Consider the following 12061-nt stretch of genomic DNA (forward strand, 5'->3'; position numbering starts at 1 on the left):
AAAGTTCTCTGCAAAATTAAATATTTACCAAAAATGAACAAATAAATCACTAAAAATCAGTCTAAACATTTACTTCACATTTTATTTATGTGTACAGTCAATGTGACTAATTTGACAGATAACCACTTCATTTAATAAGAACCAATTGTGGCGAGGTATCGACTGTGCTCTTGAGAAAAGCATCAGCAAGCTATCTGTCATTCTGTATCATGCTGGTAACAGCTACAATAGACGAGTGAACAGCATGAGTTGATAATTGTCAGCCCTGCTGCAAGACTGCGGCAATGAAGTTTATTATTCCCTACTGTGAGGTTTAAAAGGAACATTGTGGCCTTGTCTTTTTGCATCTCAAGTTAGTTTTCTCAGACTGAATCAAGCAACAACTTGATTCTGTATTTCCAGAATAGTATTTGATTATTTGCTTGTTTTATGCTTCCCCGATTTTCTTTAAGCTTCTGTGACAACACAAGAAAACCTGGCTCTTTGAGTTCCAAACACATGCCAGAGGAAAGAAGTCTTAGCTTGCTACAACAGCAAGCTCATTAAAATTAATCAACTTTTGACTGTGCACTTTACATAGGGGTCTATAAAACATCCAGGACATAAACTGGCCACATCACTGCCTTCAGTGATGGATAAGTGAATATGTTGCTGTAGATGAAAATATGCAGTGGAATGAGTGTCACATTACCTCAATGTTCCATGTAAACCAGAGCCAATCTTGCTTAGTCCTCTCCCAGAAGAATTAGTGGTATACAGATATAGACCATCTGTGGCTAGACAGCGCCCTAGGTCTGTGTCTGCAAGACAAGAGGAAAACAACAAGAATGAAAAGGGGCGTTATTGATCAATCCGTGCATATATCACAAATATGCAATGCAGACTGCATTTTAAAATGTCATGTCTTTCTGTTTTTTTTTTAAAATAATATTAAAAACCTGAAAGCTGAAGCACTATGCGATTAGCATCTCTTTTTCACACATATTGGGTAATGTTACCTCTGGTTCTAATGCAAAAAAAATCATTATCAATCACAGAATGGCTTCCTAAGGCCCTTATAAGGATTTCGCCATATTTCCGAGTAATGCAGAGAAGCACAGCTCTTATAACAAACATGTTGTAAAGACAGTTCAACTTTTGATTAATCCAGACAGAAAAAATAAAAAAAACATTCTACAGTATATATAAGGAGAAATTGGAATTGGCTACCATCTGTATTGGCAGACCCAAAAATTCAAAAGTACAAGGGCCAGAAAATGGCCACAAAATTATATTTACCTTTACTTTCTGCTCCTCCAGTGGAATTGTCAGGAGTGGGCAGCATGTCCTCAAAGCCCCAAGACACACTGTGCTTACCCCCTAAGAGGCAGGATGGGGACCCCAGGCCTCCCTCAAGGAGCAGAAGTCTTGTGCAGGCAGGACAGGTTATGCAGTGGTTACATTTTGATAAATTAATAATTTTTTTCAGATAATCTAAATGGCTTCCCCCTACCTGTAAAGGACATCTGACACAGGAAGATGGCCCAGGTCTCTTTGTTTTTGCAGCAGATGAACTGTGTGAATGAAGGTCTTCAAAGAGCCCCTACGAGGTAGTTTGATATAAATATCAGGACCCAACATGAAACACAAGGGAATGAGCAATGCAGAATACTTTTCAATCCTTTGTATATCTTGTTTTATTTAGTAATTTTTCCCAATATAAAGACAATATTATAGTCCAGAATGAATCTCATCAGTGTTAAATGTGTAAACCTGTTTTATGCTTTGTGATTAACAATAACTACGCAAACCTAACTGAACACAAGCATGTAATTCATCAAACTATAAGAATATCTGTGTAAACGTAGCAACTCCAACATTACATTAGTATAAACAAAATACGTCAGCCCAAGTATTATCTTATAATAACAATTATCTTTAATATTTTCTCTTATCTTTACAATTATCTTTACTTTGATGTGTGTACAGCAGCTGGGGGACAAAACTACACCATTTGATTTGTATGTGCAACAACACAGCATTTGGCCAAACACCTACAAAACCAGGTTCTTAAAAAAAAGATCCACTCTGGCATATGTTTATGATTCAGAGTTTAACTATGCACATACAAACTTTTTTTCCCCAAAATTAAAATGTCCACATCTTGCAATGCAAAAAGTTTATTAACCACATAGCACATAGCATGTGGGCTTACTATGTGGGTTAGGTAAGCCCACATGGTTACCTAACCCTCATACATTAGTGACTTCCTAACCAAAGTTCCGGAAGAGTAAAGCTGATTGTCCTTTGATTAGCTCCAACTCGGGTTAAATAAAGGGAGCATTGCTAGATGGTTCCACACAACAAAAAGCAGACACTAAACAGCTCTCAACCTCAGCTGAGGCTAAACAAAAAGTGGACCATTCTGGTTTTGACAAGCTTATGTTTGTTGTCACCAACAGTTGCTAAGAATTTAGACACAAATGTAAACAGGCATTCTGTTCTTTAGTGTAAAAAAAAAAACATACATCGAATCACATTTACTGTTGGGGTTTTTTTATACAATGCTAATCGAAACTACAGCAATGGGAAAAACATTTTAGGTGTTAATCAGTGTTAGAGGTCAGCCAACAGAGCATGTTGCAGAATACAGAGAGCTTTCATTCTGAACACTGGGCTGTGTTTGCAGGGAGCAGAAAAGTGTGCTTATACCAAAAATACCTTACCGTAAACTAGGACATGTTTAAGTTTAATTTAACATTTCCTCTCATATTTAAAAAGCAAGGAAAAATGTATGAATTGTTTTGGTTTTTTAACCTTAATCAAGTGTTATCATTCATGCTGCATCTGCAATGGAAAGGAACTGATCAGATTAAGTTACATGCTAATTTTAGAAAATGTTGCTAATAATCAAATTTTTTCAGAGCGAAGTTAATGATAAGCTTCTGTTATTTAAACAAGTTTAAATAACTTACTAAGTAATATTTAATTGTGCTCATGGAGAAGCAGCTTTAAGTTTTAATGCTCCTCTAACCTGGAACAAACTTCCAGAAAACTGGAAAACAGTTGAAACATTGAGTCCCTTTAAATCAAGGCTAAAAACACTCTTGTTTAGAGTTTCCTTTGATTTATAATAACTGGAACATCAACCAACACATTTGATGATTTTGATTACGGAATTTGACAAAATGTAATGACTATTAAAGTTTCATAATTTGTTGGAGTGTTATGTCTTTATGGTGTAAAGGACTTTGAACTGCCTTGTTGCTGAAATGTGCAACACAAATAGCATCAAATAAACCTCCAGATTGTGTTGTTCTACCTATGTTGACACGAGCTATCAGGAAGACAGAAAGAAATGTGGTCTCAAGACCACGAGGACAGATGTTATTGACTCACCTGGCACATGCAAGGGCCACAAGTGCAGCAGCCGCATTTTCCCGCTGTCTCTGTGTGTGAAGAATCTGTGAGCGAGCCTTAGGCTGAGCCTGGCCTGACTCCTTGGGCTCATCTTCTAGCCAGGAGCACAGCAAGCCCTCCAGGCCATTGAGACAGTCTGAAGGCTCTTTGCTGAGGCTGAGTGGCTGGCAGTCCCGGAGGCAGGCTAGCAGTACTTCTGCCGTCACGCCGCAGAGTGCTGGGTCGCTGCGAGTCTGGGACTGCAGCAGGGGGAAGACCAGCAGTAGGGCGACACGGGAAGTGAAAGGAGCTTGCTCAGGTTGCTGGAGAAGACCTTGCCTTTTGAGCAAGGCCAGGGTCTCCTCATCGGCCCCTCCCGTCCCCTCACGGTCCTGCTGTTCCTCCAGGGCCAGCTGCCGCTGCGCCGCCCACAGGCCGCGCAGAGCGTTGAGACGGTATTCCAGCAGACGAGCGTATGCATTGCTCTGATTCCCGCAGACGGCACGGAGACGCTCTGCAAGCTCAACAGGGTTCTTTGTCTCAAAAGTAAGAATCTGAAGAAGAGAATAAGACTTTAAGTAAGATAAGAATGAGAACATGTAAAAACCATACAGCAAAATAGTAAAAAAAAAGCAATTATTTGTAAATAAATGTGTCAGATTTACAAATTCAGCATATTTTGGGGCTGTAAAGTATGCCTTGCCTTCTTGCTTCAAAACCATTTTTTTATATAAATGTTTAAAAAATCTTTCATATGTAGGTGTAAACGCAATTAACGTAACATTGTAGAATTAAGACAATTAATCTCAAAATGCATTTTATTTTTCCCTGTACAGACTAAAATGATTAATCATTTCCAGGAAATAAAGTCTTGTGACTACAGTCCCTTGGTCTAATGGTCAGAGAAAGCAAAGATCATTAGGTATAACATATCAAAAGTGAAACAATGTGCCTCATGTGCACTTAGGCAGCATTTCACATATTGATTACATTCTGCAGTACAGGAATCATAGGCCAGAAGAAAAAAAATCCATTTATACCATTTAGCAGGCACAATTTATATTGATTCAATTTCAGCAGTGCTTCTTATGTTACAGTAACACTCTTTCACTGGATGCTGGCCCTTCTCCGCCCTGGTCTGGAAAACACTGTTGCCACTTGTTTTAGGCGTCAGATAAAAAGTCAGAATTACAACAGCTATGAAAACGGAACTAAATTACTAAGCCAGCCTTAGAAATGATAGACATTGGGGCAAGATATGCAGTGAATTTCACAATAATAAAATTAAACGGATAAAGCACTGATATATATATATATTTTCATCCTCCATGAGTCACATTCTACTGAACAGCCTGTTTCAATCTCTTAATGACAAAGGACCAGGAATGTAGCTTACATGTGAACAGTTTTGAACTGGTGTATCTGTGAGTTGATCAAATATCATACAAATGCCTTGTAATTGGCTCTGATGTAAACATAATCCTGCACTGCCCCTTTAACAATGCTCTGTATCCAATACATCCACCTCAGATGAATAAACCGTGTTGTATGCTACATGGATATTGAATAATTTAATAGAAGAGATGTCATAAATATATCTGCACAGTGTTGTAATCCCATGTATTTTCAAGTACCACCTGCTCTACTTTGGGCTGGCTTTAGTGGAACTCAGATGAGAAACTATTCACAAGTAAATGACTATAATGGAAAGATAAAGTCAAACAGCTATTAAAATAAGAATCCACCTCAGACCAAGCTTCAGATTCAATTCAATCAACGTACTAAAACATCTTTAAATCGCAGTTTTCAACATCATTTTAAACTCACAGCAGTCATAGTGAATTTTGAGGTACAGGTTGGTGAGAAAACTTCTGTTTCCCAAACTCTGACTTGTGATGCTTTCTTGTTCATCTTTCCTACTTGTAATTTCTATTTGTGGAAATTTCTATATGCATTGCCTGCAAATATACATCTGCATGAAAGCTTCAAACAGGTGCACAGCTCATCTATGGTTCTGACATTCATATAACTTGAACAAAAACCACAGCATGTTGTCAGCTGTGTGTTAGTGCAGACAGTGTTCAGTTTGACACTAGAATTACATTGAAATCAAGGAAAACAAATGACAGGTTAATTAAATCACAAGTTGAATGACCAATTCAGAAAAAAAAGAATATATGGTGATTACATGACAGGCTAAATATGTAAAGGGATGAACAGCAAGTTGATAATATTTGCTGATTTGCAATTTGCAATTATAAAGCATTTGTTGCATATCGTGTTAACAACTGTAACAACTGTCTTTGTACATTCCCATATGCTAAAATATCATCTGTTTATGGATGAAAATACGGATTTCAAGCTGGACCTGTTACCACAGAAATCCAGTGGTAGCATACAAAGACCAGACTTCAGCTCATAAACATGTGACATCACGCCCTTTACAATCAGAGAGGCAGCACAAGCTCGCGCTTATATAAAAAAGCCTTCACACTGAAACATCGAGGCTGTAAATATACATTATTACTGCAGCTAGAAGTTTCGATAGTCATCATTACGAAGTTAGACGAATTTAACCCTACGAGAATATCCGGGTTTGATTCAAAAGGAAATCAAGTCGGCATTTTAGAGGACATAATGAACATCTGCATTTATCCATCTACTCTCAACTAAGTAACTAAATCGAATAGGTGTTAGGGGTAAAGGTGCGGAATACAGGACACATGTAAAACATGAAATGAAGATAAAACATGTTTTGTATGTGTATTACATTCTTATAGGAGACAATAGCCACCATTTATTTTTTTACTTTATATGAATCCTTTGAAGATTTTACGAAGAACTAACAACTAAATAACCCGTTCTTCTTAAGATTTAGTCAATTGTAAGATGCTTGGTAAGTTTAATACTGTTACACAACGACATTCGCGATTGCAGTAAAGCTTTTACTTTGAAAGCAGCAGGGAAACAGTTGGGCTCTGACAGCGAATCAATAACAAGCAAAGCAGAAAACTTGCAAACGTCGGTACTGCTGTGATCCCCGAGACTGTTTTGCAGCAAACGTAAATCATTTTGCAATATAATAAACGTAAAGATCTCTCCCCAAACCCTCTGCGTGGGAACGGTTCTATTTATAAATGTGTGATACATGCTATGAGAGAGACGGCTTTCACCTACCTCCTGCTCAGTGTCTCCCTGTTCCGACACTCCAATCTCACTGGGCAGCTCGGCCAGATCCGTGACCCGTATGAGTCCGTCATGGAGAAATATCGTCTCCTCCTTCACCGAAAGCCACTGGGACGAGTCCACAGCCCCGGAGCCCATCACTCTCTCCTCCGACAGTGATGCCGAAAGAGGCAAACATTAAAAATTCAGTGACAGAAAGTCAGAAACGCCCCAGACAGCCTGCTAACCACCTACAACAACATAACTGCCTTAACTGTCGCAGTCTTATCTGACGGCGGAGTCTGGCGGAGCAGACTGTGGTGCTGGGAGGAACCTAACACACGACAGCGAGCAACCAGCACCGGCAGCCCCGCTTCACACTACATCACTGCCGAGCTAACAGCTGCTTTTGCCTGGTTGCCTTAACTAGCCGGAGCTGAGCTAGCTTACCGCACGGTACCGTTTTAACGTTACCGACCACAGTGGGCGTGACACTCGCGCTAAAGCCAGTTACCGCGTCGCTGTTTGCACAACAGTCCATTCAGGGCCCGAACTGCATCTCTGGCGATCTCATTTCACGTTCAAAACGCCCTCGCAGACAGCTCCGGTCCCGGCCAAGCCGCTGTGTCAGAGCCTGGAGAAGATAACGGGAGTCACCAGGCCATGTTTCCAAGGCCAACTGACGGCTCCCAGCATGCATCGCGCCAGAAGAATAGCTGTCTAGCTGTCAAAAATTCATGAGCTCATTCATACACATGACTCAGTGTGAGACTTTCCATTTTTGTTTATTTATTTTTTTCTGAATTAAGAAAATAGTTTTTGATCAAACTGAAAAATTGATAAGATTTTTACATTTCAACAGACGTGAGTTGTGAAAAAAGCTGAAAAAAAGCTTAATAATTCCCATTTAACCATAAAATAATTGAAAATTGTAACATTTTCTTTTCCCACTTCCTGGTTTTCTTTTTGTTCACTTGTGTTACCCTGCAACGTGACTGAATTACAGTGAATTATGATTAATGCAGACTGTTGCTATTTAGGGTGGACCAACTCCCAGGTGAAAAAGTATACTTTAGTATACTTCAAACATACTTAAATTTGTGAAAGTACACCTTAAGTATACTAATTATTAAGTGTACTACCTATAAGTACAGTATATCTGAAATATACTAAAAATACACTTGTACCAATTTCGAAATTAGTACTTTAAACACACTTAAACATAATTGTACCAAAATACACTTTTAATATATTAAATAAAAGTATACTTTAAGTGAACAAAATATGAATGAATATGTATGTATGAAGCAGGGAAGATAACAGACGCTGTTCAAATTTGCCATTTTTACTCGCATAATATTGCCTTAAAAGTAGAGAGGGCCTTGACAATAGTTACTAATTTTGGTAAATTCAAGCTGGTGACGTCCTAATCCGAGTTAGACGACAACACAACGGGACAACAACCGATGGAAATGAAATGTGTGTCACAAAAGGAGCCCAGAGGGACGAAGGCTGCTAAGTGTTGCTAGCTGGTGGTAAGTTTGTTTAATAATTATCTTCGTTTAATTATGAACAGTGCAGTAAAGATATATAACTTACTTTGGTTTCTTAAATAATTATTTTATCAATTTTATTGTGACTTGTATGATTATTACTATAGCAATCATTCCGCTTCATGTTATAACTGCATGCAGGCTGTTTGTTGCGACTTATACTTTTAATTCATAAACTAACTTGGTTTTAATTAAGCTCCATAAGACAGAGAGACTTTGATATTGTGAGGTTGTTGTTCTAACTCGTTCATCAATAATTTTCTCTTCAACATATGTTTGCAGTCTAACTAAGCAAATGAAGATGAAAGACGAAGCCAGAGAAATCAGGTGTTAGAAAACCTAAAGACTTTTCTGTCTCAGAAGAAGCTCTGATCACCAACCAGCTCTGAGGATGAACCTCCACATTGTCTTCATGATGTAAGTTTGTTTTTTCAATAAGGAGCTAGCTACATTTTCAACAACAAAAACTGCTGTGTTACCAACACTAAGTGCTTAATAAACATGATTTGATTTAAAAGTAACTGGAAATAATTTTTCTCTTCTTGTTAATCTAACATTTATCTTTCATTTTTTTTAATTTGTTGTTGACTTTCAGGGCCCTGTGATGGACTAGTGACCTGTCCAGGGTGAACCCTGYCTCTCATCTGATGGCTGCTGGAGATGGGCACCRCCAGCCCCCCTCACCACCCTGCAAGGATCAGTGTGTTCAGATCATGGATGGAAAGATTTTAAGGTAGTTTATCTCCTTAAGTCCACAGTTAAAACAGCTTCATAGTTGATGCCAACATCAACTGATTTTATGACATTGCTGACTATTTTTTTTCTACTTCTAACATAAACAGGCAAAGAAGACACCCAGAAATGTTTTTCCACCCCAAGCATCCGGTCCCAATCATCATCAGTTCTTATGATGTCACATACATGGCGAGTCCACAACGTCTTAAAATTGTAAGTATTATTTTTTTATTTGCCATTTTTCTGTTCTCTTTAAATACAAATACTTTCTCTGTTTAATTGCTCTATTGTTCTTTTTTGTAGGTTCCTGTAAGGTGCAGTGAACGAGAATGTTCTGTCATTGATTTTCACTTTCATGTTTTATTGTCACACTTAAATTTTCATGTTCATGTGTTCACTTTTGATGTGTAAACTGATCATTTATGTAAAGTTCATAAAGTTGTGAGTAAAATTGGACAATTTTAAAATGTCGGTAATAAAACAAAATATTTGAATTACCTTGGGSATCTTGTGTAATTAATCTTTCCATGTAATTGTAGCCTAAAACAATATAMGTACTGTAGTGTAGTTATGCATGTCATGTACAAAATAGGTACGTGGGAATAAAGACTTTCACGAGTAATTAAAATTGTAGTTTATTATCAATAGCAGGAAATCAAAAATAAAAATTAAGTGTAGTTTAAATACATTACTAATATATTAATAGTATATTTAAAATATATTTGAAGTATATTAAATATATATTTTTAATATAATTCTGAGACAGAATTATTGCACTCAAAATATAATAAAGCTCTGAAATATATTTAAAAAGTATACTTTAAGTACTAAGTACATTTGAAGTTGTTCCAAAAAAAGTACGTATAGTATACTAAAATATACTATTAGTTGTAATTTAATACTATTTAAATACTACTAAAGTATACTAAGCACAAATTATTTGTTTCAAAATAGTACAGTTTAAGTACATCAATAAAAGTATAATAAAGTATGTTTAAATTTAGTATACTAAAGTATACTTTTTTTTCACCTGGGAACCAAATAGTAGAATTTGTGGGTAATCACTTTTCACCTGCAGGACCATATCTGAAATTTTTTTTTCCTCCCTTATTAATGTACAACTTGTTTACTTCTGTTGTCTTTGGCTAATATATAAATTGGTTTAATGTTCTGATACACTGAAGTGTTACAGACATCTAGAATAATCGGAAATCAGGAACGGGGGCAAGCATCTTTTCACGCCGCTGTAGATTTAATTTGTAAACAAATCTTTTGGATTTTTTTTTTTTTTCTCCGTCACCTGTATCTGACTGTGTAAGGCCCCACACATGAGTAAATGTGACAAACACAGACAGTATGCCTATGTATGTCCAGTGAGGTCAAGAACTTTGAACTTTTTTTTTCCTGCGTAAAATATGTTTTGTTTGCGTATCATTGATGTTTTGCCAATTCAAGTCATTTGGCCACTCTGGCATTCCATACACATCAGAGGCGCTAATCAAAGATAGTATGCCCTTCATATTTTCTACTAACAAATTCACACTGGACACATCTGCTCAGCAACCAGTTCCCCAAGGTACAGAAACCAGGAATTGTTTTTGAAGCCGCTCTTTATTCTGATGGATTGACATATAAAACTTCACACAATTGAACAATAACATGCTAAAGATTTCAACTGACAAGATGCACCACACCACCAAGAAATAACCTATTAGCAGTTTTCCAACCCTCCATATTATCAACCTTTACCGGAGGCACGCTCTCAGACTTGTGCAACAATATTGGGTCATTTATTTTTATGATAAACCAAAAAAGGCATTTCCGTGAGCAGGGAAAAATAAGGGAAATGCATGAAGCACATTCATGTCAAAACTTGTTTATTTTTGGTAGTGGAAGATGAAATCATCTTCAAAAAATAATTCTCCATGAAAGATGATGAAGCTCTTAAGCAGCCTAGTTACCGCACCCAGCTCAGTCTATATTCATTTGAGCTGCGCCATGATATCCGCTCTCATCTGCAGCCTTAGGCAATACTTATGAAGACGGAGAGGAATCCTTTTTTTCCTGCCACTGGTTGAAAATCTCATCGCAGCAGAGTCTTTCTTTTCTTCTCTCTTCCTAAGTGCTTGATGTAGTTCAGAGGCCTTAGTGAAACCTCCAGAACATCTAGAAAGGAAACATAAAAAAATATCAACAAGTGAAATCAGTCTTATAATTAGTTGTACAGACAATCTGTGTGTAGGCTTCCGACAAGATACGTTGCTTAGACAAGAACTTTAAGGCTTGATACCTCATCGTGCGATTACATTTACTCTCCTTTGGCAGAGTAAAGCAGTCTTGAGAGACAAATTCTCTCAAGAGAGAGCGAGGAGGACTTGGTTTCTTTACATTTTTGATTTGAACTGCCAAACTGCGGGATCAGAAAAACCCAAGCAAGATTGTTCGTCTTGTATTAGATTTGACAAATTCACAAGCAGCAATAAAGTCACACATCACAGTTTAGGAATGTGAATAAAAGCATGCAATATGATTAAAAGTGAAAGAAACATTTTTACCGGCTTGTGCAGTCACAGTGATAGGCTGTCTTGGACTCCATGTTTGTCAGATTATATTTCTTCGCCAAAGGTGGAATTTTAAATTTACAATCATCCAGATGTTTGAGGCTTTGGCACAGGAGCTCATTATCTGATGACAAACAAACATCTTTAAACGAAGTTTCAACCATCTGGCCTAAACTTTCACTCAACTACAAAAGGAAATTTCCTAGGAGGTTCAGGAACAGCCTAGAAACCACAAAGTCTTATAAAAAATGGAAGATGTTGGAATATAGAAAAGCCAGTTGAGCTTTAGCATGTATGAAAAGGTTGTCCAAGAAAGAAGCGCCTGCTCCAAATGTGACTTCCTAAAGCATTACACATATTGGCAACTTTCCACATGGCGCCAAAGATTTTTTAATAAAAGATTTGGTTAGAAAAGATAAAAATTAGGTATTTGTTCACAATGACAAGAGTGTTTAACAGAACCAAGAAGAGTTGTCAAATATCTATCCAGAATTAGGCCAGAAGCCTGATGACAGCTGCAGAAACTCTAGACCAGTGTTTCTCAACATTTTTTGGACCAGCGCCCACCTAGCCTTTATCCAGGTCCCTCACCGCCCCCCACCAAAGAATTTGTAGGCTACTTTGCACTGACTATTATTTTATCATTAATATTACTATCACTATTGTAGA

The 12061-nt window shown here is 37.4% G+C and overlaps 2 protein-coding genes across 5 annotated transcripts in view; both read right to left on the reverse strand.

Annotated features, from left to right (window-relative positions):
• The window catches only part of hectd4 (HECT domain E3 ubiquitin protein ligase 4), a 37785-nt gene extending 30555 nt beyond the window's left edge, over window positions 1-7230 (reverse strand). For both annotated transcript variants that reach the window (XM_008419092.2, XM_008419091.2), the window contains exons 1-5: window positions 6556-7230; window positions 3379-3932; window positions 1493-1582; window positions 1279-1406; window positions 692-800 (exon numbers count right to left, since the gene is read on the reverse strand). In XM_008419092.2, coding sequence (XP_008417314.1) covers window positions 692-800; window positions 1279-1406; window positions 1493-1582; window positions 3379-3932; window positions 6556-6702 — 1028 coding nt within the window. In that variant the 5' untranslated portion in view covers window positions 6703-7230. The remainder of the gene's footprint in view (window positions 1-691; window positions 801-1278; window positions 1407-1492; window positions 1583-3378; window positions 3933-6555) is intronic.
• A 3461-nt stretch (window positions 7231-10691) lies between these two features.
• Window positions 10692-12061, reverse strand: part of LOC103470556 (group 3 secretory phospholipase A2-like) — a 10192-nt gene continuing 8822 nt past the window's right edge. The window contains exons 5-7 of one of the 3 annotated variants that reach the window (XM_008419094.2): window positions 11387-11516; window positions 11122-11241; window positions 10692-10997 (exon numbers count right to left, since the gene is read on the reverse strand). In XM_008419094.2, the coding sequence (XP_008417316.1) occupies window positions 10814-10997; window positions 11122-11241; window positions 11387-11516 (434 nt within the window). In that variant the 3' untranslated portion in view covers window positions 10692-10813. The remainder of the gene's footprint in view (window positions 10998-11121; window positions 11242-11386; window positions 11517-12061) is intronic. The other 2 variants (XM_008419095.2, XM_008419096.2) reach the window with 2 other exon arrangements.

This window comes from Poecilia reticulata, linkage group LG9 (assembly GCF_000633615.1).
Source record: "Poecilia reticulata strain Guanapo linkage group LG9, Guppy_female_1.0+MT, whole genome shotgun sequence".
Classification (NCBI taxonomy): domain Eukaryota; kingdom Metazoa; phylum Chordata; class Actinopteri; order Cyprinodontiformes; family Poeciliidae; genus Poecilia; species Poecilia reticulata.